Genomic DNA, 14,760 nt, shown 5'->3' on the forward strand with positions numbered 1-14,760 from the left:
TTCGGTGCCGTTCATGTCTCCATTGTCTGAACAGGCGCTAAAGCTATGGATCGGCTTTGCCCTATTCCTATTTAGGGTGCCTGTCTGTTGGACTCTCTGCTGTTTTTGTGGCACTTGCACTCTTGTGTAAAGTGTCCTAGCTGTCCACAATTGTAACATTCTTGGGTTTTGGGCGGGGGGTGGGCCGTTCCTGCCCTTATTTACCCATGCGGGGTTCTGGTGCGCTCTAACTGGATTCATGTCTGCCTGTTCTTCATCTGGCTTTATAAATGTGGTTTTGCCTTGGACTGATTGCCCACAAGCACGGGACAACTTTTTCAAAACTCATTTTGCATTGTGGACCTCGTCTGAGGGGGTCATAATTTGTGCAAGCTCTCTGTCCTGCCACTGTCGCATGCGAGACCAGGATTCAAGTCCATTTGGCCATATTATCGGAGGACAAATGGGCGCGGGCTAACTCTCCGAAAACTGCTTTGAAGTGTATCCACAAGCGTCCAGCAAACACTGTGGGGTGCTCTGTTTTCTTTTGCCTACACTTGTTCAGGCCTTCGACCGAGTCTCCTCTGTTATAGCCGATCACATCAAGGACCGCTGTGTGCATTGGGAGTATGCCTCCTCCTACATTCTGTGGGTCGGGAAGGGCTGCCACGACTGAAGGGTCGAGGCTTAAAACCGTGAGCTACACCTCCTTCTCGTCCAGGCAGTGCATGGTGGCCTGCTGTTTAACTCTAGCGAAAAACTGGCGGGGGTCTGATGTGGGAAGAAACGGTGTAATTTTTCCACACGCGTCCTGTAATTGGGTTACGGTTAATGGGATTGTATAAAGGAAATCTGCGTCTCCTTCTGCTGGGGCCCTGTGGTGTGTGGGTACAGGGTTCATGGGGGTATGTTCTGCCTGTTTAGTCGGGGGTTGGGGTGCTCTTCTTTTCTGGGGTTTTTCCTGCGTACCTATGGGCAGTCTCATTCAATTCCTGCCAATCGGGACCGTTTTCCTGATCTAACTGGGGACCAAATGTACTTTGAAACCCATTTTGAACGAAAAGCACAGATTGCAATTCTGCAATTTGCTTCCGGCACTTTGCGTGGTCTACGGAGCTCTGCTTTTGTTCCGTTGTGAAAGTGTGGAGTGCTCGTAGGGCTGCTTTCAAATCATTGCACTGTTTCTGCCATTTCTCTACCTGTTGCTCGGTTTCTTGTCTTACCAAGACTGCACGTTGCGTGTGCTGGTAGGCCTTATTGTACTTGGTTTGGAAACTACTCAAATGCGAGAGACAAGACTGGTGTGCCCCCTTGGCATCATCCACCTCTCTGACCCTCGCTGCTAACTTCTCTCTTAACTCCTTATTCTCCTTCTCAACTTTGCTCACATCTACCTCACTATTTCTGTCTCTCTCCTCAATCTCTCTACGGAGCATCCTAACGACCTCCTCTGTGCCTCGCAATTGCGACAAGCAGGACACGATTGCCATCGGCTTGCGAGCTTTCCCTAAGCTCTTCTTGTGGATCTCTGGCAGGTTCTCCCACCAAGTATGCCCTATACCCCCGGGACCTGTTTCATCATTGGCGCAGAATTCATTCCAAAGGCGCCATCCTTTCCCTTTGAGATATTTCCTGATCTCATCTTCCCATACGAGACACTGTCCTACTCTACTGGTCGCTGCGACCTCGAATTCCTGGGGGTTCATAAGGCGTTCCATTGCCATCTTCTCTATCTAGGTTCTCTACTGAATTTGGAACAGGGGGTGATAAAGTGGTGATGTAAACATGGGTACGGCTTACGCTAATTTCCGGCCTACAAAACTCCCGACAGTTTTACGCAACAAAATCTCTCAGGTTTACCTTATATCCCTGTTAGTACGCATGTATTAGCACACTTCCGAATCTCGGAGGCTTGGTCAGTATTGTTCTTACGCTTGTGGTTTTTCTGTTTCTAATTGGATTCTCAGTTCAAATTTGGGTTCTCTCGGAGTGGTTAGGCCACTTCTAAATAGATGTCGCGTCAGATGTCGCCAGTAAATGTTGCTCATTGTGATCTCTCTTTAATTGGCTCTGTTTATGGTGGTTAATATGGTCGCCTTCCTTAATTCTAATTACGTTTGCTCAAGAGTCGCCAGGTATCTTTCGATACCGCCACAAGGTTCAAAACCGAATACTGATCAAAGACTCGATACACCAGTTAGTAAGTTCGAAATCAATGCTCATATATTTACACACACAGTCAATTATACTCATGCACAAAACTCTACCAACTAAACTATCACTACTACTAAAGCCTATACTTCGCTTCGGGCGCCCAATCAGTCAGAGGAACAATGGCCGTTGTCCGGTTCTGAGGCTGCTGGGGTCGAGCTGGTACGGAATAGTAGCGAGGAGCATCTGTCTCATAGCGTGCGTTGACTTTGGACTTACTTGGTCTGATGCAGCCACTAGGCAGGTCTCTACTTGCTGAGAGCCAAGGCCAAGAGAGCGATTCTCTCTTGAGGGCTTCTTATACCCAAAGGGGGCTTCGCGCGCTTTTGGGCAGGCTTGAACTTGGTCCCAATTAATTGGACCGTATCTTAATCATCGGTATCGATTTCCTCGAATAAAGGGGTGGGTGCCCTGATTGCTGGGCGAGCCCTAGGTGGCCGTTGGCCTGCTTTGTTCTAGTCTCCTCTGGCGCCGGGGTGTCTGCTTTAGTATCGTTTACCTAAATGTTTCTCTTTTGTCCCCGGAGATGGCTCATTAGTACGTTAATGGCTTTGCAGTATCAGTCTTGTCTGGAAGCTACAGCTCCATCAACAGACAAACCTTGCACCTGCTTGCTTTCTCAGCATTGTCCATTTTCCCTGCATTCTTTGCAAAGTGTCCATTTTGTAATCGGGACGTGGCCACCCCAGGTGGCTACAGCATGAAATTAAATGGAATGAAAATTTCATTCATGAAAATGAAAATGAAATGCTTATTGTCACAAGTAGGCTTCAAATGAAGTTACTGTGAAAAGTCCCTAGTCGCCACATTCCGGTGACTGTTCGGGGAGGCTGCTACGGGAATTGAACCGTGCTGCTGGCCTGCCTTGGTCTGCTTTCAAAGCCAACCTCGTGATGTCACCGGCAAGCGGCGCGGAAAATCGTGAAACGCAATCTCATCGGCGAAAATCCCGTGTGCGGACTCTTGTCGTATTTTCTGCCCGCATCGCCATTCTGTCTGTCTGTGAATGCGGACTGGGGACTTCCGGTTGTGGCTATGCGGAGCTAAGCCGCACGTTCGGCAGCTCCCGCTATTTAAGGACTTTTGGGCCGATTTGAGGGCCCCAAACGGCGCTGTTTCGACGAATCCCGGTGGGGGATGGTGTCTAAAGGAGCATTCCCCATAATTTATGGTGCTCACCCGGAGTGGGGCAAAGGAAAAAGCTGCAGCAGCTCCCCAAGAAAAGCGGGGGAAGAAAGACAAAATGGCGGCCGACGGAACACCCGAGGACTGGTGGAAGTAGGCGCAGGAGCAGCAGGCCTCTCTTCTGCGCTGTTTTGCGGAGCTGAAGGCTGAGCTGCTGGACTCCCTGAATGCGACTACCAACAAGCTGCTTGGGACCCAGGCGGCCCAGGAGGCATCCATTCGGGAGTTGCAGCAGCAGGCCGCTGAAAGGGAGGAGGAGGCTGTGGTCCTCATGGGGAAAGTGGAGTTGCACGAGGCACTTCACAAAAAGTGGCAAGACCGTTTGGAGGAGCTCGACGTTCGCACGAGGCGAAAGAATTTGAGGATCCTGGGCCTGGCGGAGGGGCTGGAGGGGTCGGATCTCCCGGCGTATGTGACCACGATGTTGAGCTCGTTGATGGGGGCGGGGTCCTTCCATTTGCCCCTGGAGCTTGAGGGAGCTCACAGAGTGCTGGCCAGGAGGCCTAAGGCAAATGAACCCTCGAGAGCGGTGCTGGTGCGGTTCCATCAATTCAGCGACCGGGAATGTGTGCTGCGCTGGGCCAAGAAAGAGAGGAGCAGCAAGTGGGAGAATTCGGTAGTGCGAATCTACCAGGACTGGAGTGCGGAGGTGGCTAAGCGGCGGGCCGGGTTCAACCGGACGAAGGCGGTGCTGCATGCCAAGCAGGTCAGATTTGGAATGCTGCAGCCTGCGTGCCTGTGGGTGACATACAAGGACCGGCACCACTACTTCGAGTCCCCGGAGGAGGCGTGGGCCTTTGTACAGGCGGAGAAGCTGGACTTGAACTGGGGCCTGGGGTCATACTATGGCCGTTGCTGTTTTCGCTGTTGCTGTTCTTTAACTTTGACATGTGTGTTTTTTATGCTGGTTTTCTTTTTGCTCTGTTTCCGGGTGGGTCTGTCTGTTGGGTATGAGTGTGGGGTATGTGGGGAATGTTGTGGGTTTGTATTTTATATGTTCTCTTCTGTACGGGGTTGGGGGTTGGGGTGAAACTGGATTTTGGGGAGCTGCGTCAGAAGGTTGGGGCGTGGCAGTGTGAAAGAGCGGGCTTTCCTCTGGTTTCCCGCGCCACGGGGCGGGGGGCAGAGCTGGCGGTGGGGGCGTGGCCTCTACTGGTTTTCTTTCCCGCGCTGAAGCGGTGCCAAGGAGGTGTGGCAAGAGGGGGATGACCCCATGCCGGGAGGGGATAGGTTTTGGCGGGAGCTGCCGGGGTCAGCAGAAGTCAGCTGACTCACGGAAGTACCATGGAGGGTGCGTCGCGGCTAGGAGGGGTCCTAGCCTGGGGGGGGGGGGGGGGGGGGGGGGAATACCGGGTTGCTGCTGGAATGGTCAGGAAGGAGCTGGTGTGGGCCGGGGGGGGTAGAGGAGAGACGTTATCGCCATGGGGAACGGGTCGGGCGGGGAGAGCTGGCCTGGGGTGAGCAGTCGATAAGCTATGGATAGCCGGCGGGGGAGGGGGGCGGGTTGCCCTCTGATCCGGCTGATAACCCTCTGATCCGGCTGATAACCCTCTGATCCATCTGATTCTCATCTGAAGGGGTTGAAGGCGGACGTGGCTATGCTCCAGGAGACCCACTTGAAGGTAGCGGACCAGGTTCATCTGAGGAAGGGGTGGGTGGGGCAGGTTTTTCACTCAGGATTGGACGCAAAGAACCGGGGGGTGACGATTCTGGTGGGGAAGAGGGTGGCGTTCGAGGCGGCTGAGGTGGTGTCGGACAAGGAGGGCAGATATATTATGGTGAAGGGTAGGCTGCAGGGAGAGAAGGTGGTGCTGGTTAATGTATATGCCCCGAATTGGGATGATGCTGGCTTCATGAGGCACTTGTTGGGCCGCATTCCGGACCTGGAGGCAGGGGGCCTGATCATGGGGGGGACTTTAACACAGTGCTGTATCCCCCACTGGACCGGTCCAGTTCAAGGACGGGTAGGAGACCGGCGGCGGCCAAAGTGCTGAGGGGGTTTATGGACCAGATGGGAGGGGTGGATCCCTGGATGTTTGGGAGGCCGAGAGCGCGGGAGTATTCCTTTTTCTCTCATGTCCATAGGGTTTATTCACGATTAGATTTTTTCGTCCTGAGCAGGGGATTGATCCCGAGGGTGCAGGATGCCGAGTATTCGGTCATAGCAATTTCAGACCATGCTCCGCACTGGGTCGATCTGGAGATGGGGGAGGCGCGGGACCAGAGCCCGCTCTGGCGCCTGGATGTGGGGATGCTGGCTGATGATGAGGTGTGTAGGGGGTCCGGAGCAGTATTGAGGGGTATCTTGATACCAATGACACGGAGGAGGTCCGGGTGGGGATGGTCTGGGAGGCTCTGAAAGCAGTGATCCGGGGGGAGCTGATCTCCATCCGGGCCCATAGGGAAAGGAGGGAGAGGAAGGAGAGGGAGAGACTGCTGGGGGAGCTCCTGGATGTGGACAGGAGATACGCGGAGGCACCGGAGGAGGAGTTGCTGGGGGAACGGCGTAGTTTGCAGGCAAAATTTGACTTGTTGACCACCAGAAAGGCAGAGGCACAGTGGAGGAGGGCGCAGGGCGTGGCATATGAGTATGGGGATAAGGCGAGCAGGATGTTGGCGCATCAGCTCCGTAGGCGAGATGCTGCTAGGGAAATTGGTGGAGTGACGGATGGGGGTGGGAATGGAGTACAGAAGGGGACAGAAGTAAATGGGGTCTTTAGGGACTTCTACGAGGAACTGTACCGGTCGGAACCTCCGATGGGGAGAGGGGGGATGGAGAGCTTCATGAACAGGCTATGTTTCCCAAGGGTTCAAGAGGAGCTGGTAGAGGGGCTGGGGGCGCCGATAGAGTTGGAGGAGCTAGTCAGGGGGATTGGGCAAATGCAGTCAGGTAAGGCCCCGGGGCCGGATAGGTTCCCGGTGGAATTTTATAAAAAGTATGCGGATCTGGTGGGCCCCCTGTTGGTGCGAGCTTTCAATGAGACATGGGAGGGGGGGGGGCTTTGCCCCCGACTATGTCGCGGGCACTGATCTCTCTGATCCTAAAGCGGGATAAGGACCCCTTGCAGTGTGGATCATACGCTCCTCAATGTTGACGCCAAGTTGCTGGCGAAGATCCTGGCCACCAGGATAGAGGATTGTGTGCCGGGGTGATACACGAATTTCAGACAGAATTTGTCAAGGGACGGCAGCTCAACACGAATGTGCGGAGACTGCTAAATGTTATCATGATGCCGGCAGTGGAGGGGGAGGCGGAGATAGTGGTGGCGCTGGATGCGGAGAAAGCGTTTGATAGAGTTGAGTGGGGGTACCTGTGGGAGGTGCTGGAGCGGTTCGGATTCGGGGAGGGATTCATCAAATGGGTGAGGCTGCTCTACGCGGCTCCGATGGCGAGTGTAGCTACAAATGGAAGGAGATTGGAGTACTTTAGGCTCTACCGTGGGACCAGGCAGGGGTGCCCCCTGTCCCCCTTGCTCTTTGCACTAGCGATTGAACCTCTGGCTATGGCGTTGAGGGAGTCAGGGAGATGGAGGGGTCTGGTGCGGGGTGGGGAGGAACATCGTGTATTGCTGTATGCGGACGACCTGCTGTTGTATGTGGCGGACCCAGAAGGGGGAATGCCGGGGGTGATGGAGCTGTTGGCGGAATTTGGGGGCTTCTCGGGCTATAAGTTAAATTTAGGCAAGAGCGAGGTATTTGTAGTACACCCGGGAGATCAGGAGGAGGGAATTGGGAGGCTCCCGTTTAAGAGGGCAGTGAAGAGTTTCAGATATCTGGGGGTGCAGGTGGCCAGGAGTTGGGGGACTCTCCGTAAGCTTAATTTTACCAGGCTGGTGGAGCAGATGGAGGAGGAATTTAAAAGGTGGGACATGGTGCCGCTATCGCTGGCGGGTAGAGTGCAGTCCGTCAAAATGACGGTTCTCCCGAGGTTCCTGTTCCTCTTCCAGTGTTTGCCCATCTTTATCCCTAGGGCCTTTTTTAGAAGAGTGACCAGCAGCATCATGAGCTTTGTTTGGGCGCATGGGACCCCGAGGGTGAAGAGGGTCTTCTTGGAGCGGTGTAGAGATGGGGGGGGGCTGGTGTTACCCAATCTCTCGGGGTACTACTGGGCAGCCAATGTGTCGATGGTGCGCAAGTGGGTAATGGAGGGGGAGGGGGCAGCATGGAAAACGGATGGAGAGGGCGTCCTGTGGAGATACAAGCCTGGGGGCCTGGTAACGGCGCCGTGGCCGCTCCCTCCTACGAGGTATACCACGAGTCCGGTGATGGCGGCTTCCATCAAGATTTGGGGGCAGTGGAGGCGACATAGGGGCGAAGTGGGGGGCTCAATGGAGGCTCTGTTAAGGGGGAACCATAGGTTCGTCCCGGGGAACATTGATGGGGGATTTCAGGGTTGGCACAGAGCGGGCATCAGACAGCTGAGGGACCTGTTTATTGATGGGAGGTTTGCGAGCCTGGGGGAGTTGGAAGAGAAATTTGGGCTCCCCCCGGGAAACATGTTCAGGTATCTGCAGGTAAAGGCATTTGCTAGAAGGCAGGTGGAGGGATTCCCTTCACTTCCCGCGAGGGGGGTGAGTGACAGGGTGCTTTCGGGGGTCTGGGTCGGAGAGGGGAAGATATCTGATATCTACAAGGTTATGCAGGAGGTGGAGGAGGCGTCAGTAGAGGAGCTGAAAACTAAGTGGGAGGGGGAACTGGGGGAACAGATCGAAGACGGGACATGGGCTGATGCCCTGGAGAGGGTTAATTCTTCCTCCTCGTGTGCGCGGCTTAGCCTCATCCAATTCAAGGTGCTGCACCGGGCCCACATAACTGGGACGAGGATGAGTAGGTTCTTTGGGGGTGAAGACAGGTGTGTCAGGTGCTCGGGGAGTCCAGCGAACCATGCCCATATGTTCTGGGCATGCCCGGCACTGGAGGAGTTCTGGAAGGGGGTGGCGAGGACGGTGTCAAGGGTGGTGGGATCCAGGGTCAAGCCGGGATGGGGACTCGCGATTTATGGGGTTGGGGTGGAGCCGGCGAAAGAGGCCGGTGTTCTGACCTTTGCGTCCCTAGTAGCCCGGCGAAGGATTTTGCTACAATGGAAGGATGCGAGGCCCCCAAGTGTGGAGACCAGGATCAATGACATCGCAGGTTTTATTAAGCTAGAGAAGGTCAAATTCGCCCTGAGAGGATCGGTACAAGGGTTCTTTAGGCGGTGTCAACCTTTCCTCGACTTTCTGGCTCAATGATAGGGTACTGGGACAGCAGCAGCAGCAACTTGGGGGGGGGGGGGGGGGGGGAAGGGGGAGGTAAAATGGGGAGGGAAGCGGGGGGGGAGACGATGACTATGTTTGTTTATTTAATTTTAATTTATTTTTAAGTTCTTTTGTTGGGGTTGGTGGGGTGGGGGGGGATATGATACATGCGTTGATGCGGTCTGGGGGTGTTACAGTTGTTATGGGTTATTTTGTTGCATTTCATTGTTTGTTTTTATATTTTCTGTAAAAAATTCCAATAAAAATTATTTTTTTTAAAAAGTGAATGCGGACTGGAAATCATCCCCCGTAGTGTTTGATGAGAACTACAGTGCTGGGTGCTATTACAGATATAGGAAGGGGCCAATAGAGAAAACCTGGGTAATGTAGAAGGGCAGAGGGACCTGGGCATTCAAATTCATAAAACAACAAAGATCACACCTTAAACTGATGAAATTATTTTAAAAAAACTCATGGTTTTACAAAAAGATAGATAAAAATTGAGATGCAATGGTGAATCTCTTTTTTAAAAAAACCCACCTCAGTAAGACCAGAATTGGAATATGGAGAGAAATTTGGGGCTCTGTCTATTAGGACAACATAGATTCACTAGGATGTTGTCTGGTTTAATTTGTTTTTAGCTTTAAACAAATTAAGACCAATGTGTTACATAACTATGTCATTGCATTCCTTTTAAAAGCCAGTGCACCCACGTATAAATGTTTCCACTATGCAGTATATATATTCTGTTTTGTTATTAAATACACCAAACCAGCGACAATAGGTTGTTCAAAAATATTAATTGTTCTGAAGGGGTAAAAAGACGCCCACATTTAAAACTAGTTTTCACATCAGGAGGGGCAGATAGCAAAAGTGTTGCATTTTTAATTGGCAGCGTCCAATTTTGTTCTGACAAGACAAATGTCCGGCATGCGCCATGTTTGAGACTGCAAAAGAATTTGCTGAGAAACTCACGTAGGTAGAAGTTTGGTTTGCTGTTCTAGAGTGTGCGCTGTCTCCATTGGGAGAAATTTTGCCAAAAATAGAGATTGTGGGCACAAGTTTGTATATTCATGACTTAAAATCAATGGAAAAGGATATTCAGCAATGTGTAAAATAGGCTGCTGAAGTACTTTTGCTCATTTTGCGCTACTGCTGCAGATGAATTTTATCCCTCGGGCCTTCCTGGTTTGCAAATGAGTGAAGCTGCCGTTTAACCAGCTAAAATTGTCTCGCCTACCAACAGGAGTAGGCATTCATCATTTTTATAATCATGATTTGCTTCAACATCCTTTGTTTATTAATTTAGATTTTTAAAAACGATTGTTCGTAAATCTCAAAAGTTTGTAAGCAGGAAAAATATCCTGTCTGATGGCGTCTCCCACGCAAATTAAAGTGAGAGCTGTGTTTGTGGAAAACGCTGAGCCAAATACCTTCTCCTTTTTAAAACCTTTCAACATCTTACCAAACATACAACACTTTGCATCATGGCAGCAGTACGCGTGTTAAAGCCTTTGCGTCAAAAAAATAAGGTCTTCTCTATTTGGCTCCGTGAAAAGTTTTTGATTTATTTTTCATCAAGGCGTTGCTACTTCACTTCATTCAGCAGGAAAACAAAACAACAACTTATAATTTACTGCTGTGTATCAGTTTGTGATATGACATTTGGAGTGAATCTGACTACTTTCACTGAGTTGTAAACATTCCTGTCTTTTATTGCGAGGTGATCTTCTGTTATTTGGCTGCAATAGTAATATAACTACACTAGCTTTTTTGTTCAAACTCTGTTAAATCTAGTTAATGATTATGAAGGTCAAGCTCACTGGCGAATAGTACGGTATCAGTAAAACTGTTGCGTGTCGAGGATCGGGGCAGCTCCCTGATGCCTACCCGCTGAGTTTGTCAGTTTAATGCCTGGTGGAATGAATAGTAACTATAGTGTCAGGTCCATTGTAATGGGCCTGGGAATCCAGTGGCTTTGGCTTTACATTAGAACTCCCATAATGGACTCCAGCAAAGCTGACTGGTAAATGAAACAGTTTGAGTTTTCATCAGATGTGATGAAAGACAGTGAAGTCTTTATAAGGTGGCATCTGCATTTGTTCTTTCCCTTAACAAATTGGAACTGTTTTTCACAGAAACAGAAAAAACATCACTGTTTGGAAACACTTGAAATACAAATGTGCAATATAAGTAATTTAAGGCTTTACAAATCTTTTATAAAGTGTAATGCAGTGGAAAAAAAAAATTGAGTTTAACTGAAATTTATCAGCTGCTTTCTTTGATGCAATATACATACAGAATAATGGTAGGGACAGATTTTGAAAATACTGCTTTGTGTTTGCAATCAGTATTTTCTCAAATTTAGTTCCATCTCATCAGGAGTTAAACAATTGCACTTGCGTCAAGTTTAGTGGCAGGTGAAATGCATCATAGAAGCTGTTGAGTTGAAAGGAGGTCAGTTGAGGTGGTTAGTTCAGATTGACCTCAACTACTCAAATTGTAATTTGCTTCCTTAAAGCAATAGGTATTCCATATGGCACTGATATATTTCTCAATATTAGGTCGACATTGATTTGTAAGCTGGATGCATTTACTGTAATCAATCGGGTCAAGTAGTGATGTAGAGTGCTTTTACTCCACGTTATTGTTAAATAACATCAGTTTAATAATGTGGCAAGCATAAGTACTCCCTTACGGACATTGCTTTAAGCAGGCAATACGACAATATAAACGTTTAAGTTTCAAGGATCATGTGGAAGTTGGCATATCAGATGAGGTAAACTTTCTTTAAAAATTACTTGAAATAATTCCAGCATGTGCAATGAACTAGAATTTGTGGCAAGAAAATGCTGCCTACTTAATAATAGAAACAACAGCATTTCCGTGGTCAAGGAAGAATTACTTCAATGTTACCTTTAGCAATATTAATGACATAATAGAATGATCCTTTGAGGAGCAGTGAAGTGCATTAGCAATGATTATATCAGATATATTTATAACTGGAGAAGAAAAATGAGAAACTGAACGACTAGAATTATATTTGATCATCTTCCTCATTTGTTCAATCCCACATGCAGTGAAGTGATTGCCATCACCCCAAGTGGGGTGTGCAGCAAGACCCTGTGTCTTTGAGCACCTCATGCTTGCAGTGGAATGCTCTTGTCCATCCTTTGTTACAAGGCCTAGTTGCGACTTGCATCTTTAGTTTCTTTTCCTCATTAGCAATAGCCATGTGCAATTATCTTTTATTCAGTGGTTCTTTGTTTTTCAAAGGGTTATTACAAGTTTCAGCTTTTTTTGGAGTGATTGACATATTGTTTTATTTCTGAATTTACCGTATAATTCTATACCCGTAGTCTGGGCATATATGGAGCTTCTGTATCACTACACTCAGTGGGAGGTACAGTTGGCAGCCTATTGGTATCGATTGCACTCAGCAAATGGCAATCTAAGACTGGGACCTGTAATATCCTTTAATGGCCGAGGGAGAAGCAACCAGCCTGTTTGGGCACTTCAGACAGCAGATACTGGCAAAAATATACGATCAAATATGAGATAATGTCTTGCAGAGTTTGTTTGGTTAGGTTGGCATTTGAAAGAGTCAAAAAAAAAGCTTGTTTGCTCTTTCAGTGGTGAGTGAAAGGTTTACAGTGCTAACTGTATAAGATTTGTATGTCGGTACTCAGGCCGTAAATGTGGCCCGCTACAATGTAACATTCCAGCCTTCCTGACCTTTTACAGATGCTGCTTCATCAAGCCTCGTCCTTAAATCATTCAACTGAAATCATTCCCATGTGAACTTTGCAACTCGTCTATGGCATTTGATTTGATTGAAAATCAAAGTAAAGTTCAATCTTTCGTCCCCAGATGCTTCTGTCATGGATTTGAACATTCAAATGGACGTTTACTCTGTATTTACCTACCTCCTTTGGCGTGTAAAGGATGCCATGGCACCATTTGAACAAGAACAGGAAAGTTATCTCATTGTCCTGTCCAATATTTATCTCCCAGCATCTCTGAAGCAGGTTATTTATCTCATTGCTGCCTGTGGGGCTTGATGTAGGCATTTGGCTACCATATCTCGTTATATTGCAGCAATAACTATGCTTCAAAAGTGTCTTCGAATATGATCAGCCAAATTACCAATGAACTGACTCTGAAATTAACTGGGTTCCCCTGTAATTTTCAAAGACCACATTCAAACTAATGACGCCATTGTGGGTAAAATGGATATCTTATTCTGTAATCCATTTTCTTTTTCAGATATGAGCCAGTGGAGTGATCTCACCTCTGCAGACATGAACATCAAGTGGTTCAGGCATTTGGTCCACATTCTTAAACTTTGAAGAATGTGTCCATTGCGTCAACATAATTGGGCAATCAAATACATGTGAATGTAGACTTTCGCACTGACTTGGGATTGACCATTATGCATCAACTTTTTATTGTGGTGCTAGGGCAGAAGGATCTGTCTCGTGCAGGAGATCTCTTCTCCTTGGAGGATACTGAAATTGAAGATTGCCTATCAGAGGCTCTCGAGCGAATAAAAGAAATATCTTCCTCACCAGTAAGTGTCAGTAAACAGTGCCACAAATTCAATATTAAAGACTCTCCTATCTTTTTTTATATTGATCTAATTTATAACAATGAGCTAATAATGCAACAGCACACCATTTTGAATGGTGCATTCAGATTACATTGAGTAAATTTAAAAGCAATTGCAGCTGATATGGCTGTTTGATAGTTCCGTGTTTACAATAGATTATAAAGTGATACTTCAGCAAGCTGAAATATTTCAATTATTTCAATAGGCATTGTTTTAATAACATTGAGTATAATTAGTGTGATAATACTGGATGCAGATTGGTAGCTAGTTCAGCAATGTCGGGTATACCTATGTCGTTAGCTGAACATTTTAACTTTATAAAATGAAAAATACATTTTCACGTTTGGAGTGAGGTTCTTTTGGTTGAAATTTTACAACAGTGGGATTTTGTGGGTTTGCCAAAGTTAGTGGACTTCTGAATGGCTTGCCACATTGTACAGTCCTGCCCCCAACATGACAGCCATAAACTTCCACCCGAAGTTCATCTCTCCGTTTCCTTTAAAGTATTATTTTGAATAAAATAAATCACTTTCAGTAATTCCGCATTGAGGTAATATTCTCTCACTTTCGCTGTTGACCTCACCCAAGCAGATGGTGAGCACCTGTCTGGGATTTTAGGAATAATGACCATCACCCTTCGCTTTCCTTCCAAAATATGAGATCACTTTAGATTCAAAAAACAGTCTCTCGGCACATTGGCCGAATTGGTCGTAAATGTCAGATTTGACGGAGAAATATTGAGTAAGAATTTCACAATTGGATTAAAACTGATCTAACCACTGATTTGCAAAGAACTCCTTCAAAATTAAAATCATATGTTTTCTATAAGGGATTATAGAAAAGGGTTAATCCATAAATCTCATTTGACACCTAGGTGGCAAATTGAAAATCTACCCCCACGCGGTTACCTATGTGTAGTACGATGTTTATATGTCGAGATTGATAGTGTTTAATGGTGTCCTGATTGAAGGAGGGCAGGTATCATGACCTCGGTCATCACAGTGGCCAGGTGTCCAGCTTTATTTCCTTGGCCAAACCACAGCTAAACCTTTTCCTCTCCATGATTTAATCACTGCAAGAATATGAGAACCTAATTGGCAGAAAACTGGTGGGGACTAAGTGTTTGGACCAGTGTGTGCATGTAAATTCTCAGCAATTTCAATGTAAATCATTAATTCATTTAACAATAATCTACTCTGAAATGATTGAAACAGGCCACGTTGACATTTATGAATCATTTGAGATAGATGAGTGAAAGAAAGGGATATGGGAACACTGAGAACTCTTGGGATAATTGTTCACACAGAAGATAAAGACTACCATGGACTGGGTGGGCCAAACGGTTTCTTGTAAACTCAGTGTAAGTCTCAGTTCTACCTGCCACAATAACATTATTTGTAAGAAATCATTGCTTTCACCTAAATCCACTCTTGGGGATTTGCAATAAGATGACGAAAGAAATATAGTTTAGTCTGTGACCAGAATAACCTTTTTAAAACTTCTGCAGTTTGAGTAAGTGGTGCAGTGATATTTTGTTTC

The 14,760-nt window shown here is 47.5% G+C and overlaps 1 protein-coding gene across 4 annotated transcripts in view; it reads left to right on the forward strand.

The window, feature by feature from the left end:
- The window catches only part of veph1 (ventricular zone expressed PH domain-containing 1), a 359,761-nt gene that overhangs the window by 26,637 nt on the left and 318,364 nt on the right, over positions 1-14,760 (forward strand). For all 4 annotated transcript variants that reach the window (XM_038816020.1, XM_038816021.1, XM_038816022.1 and 1 more), the window contains exon 3: positions 12,879-13,182. In XM_038816020.1, coding sequence (XP_038671948.1) covers positions 13,045-13,182 — 138 coding nt within the window. In that variant the 5' untranslated portion in view covers positions 12,879-13,044. The remainder of the gene's footprint in view (positions 1-12,878; positions 13,183-14,760) is intronic.

This window comes from Scyliorhinus canicula, chromosome 13 (genome assembly GCF_902713615.1).
Source record: "Scyliorhinus canicula chromosome 13, sScyCan1.1, whole genome shotgun sequence".
Lineage (NCBI taxonomy): Eukaryota > Metazoa > Chordata > Chondrichthyes > Carcharhiniformes > Scyliorhinidae > Scyliorhinus > Scyliorhinus canicula.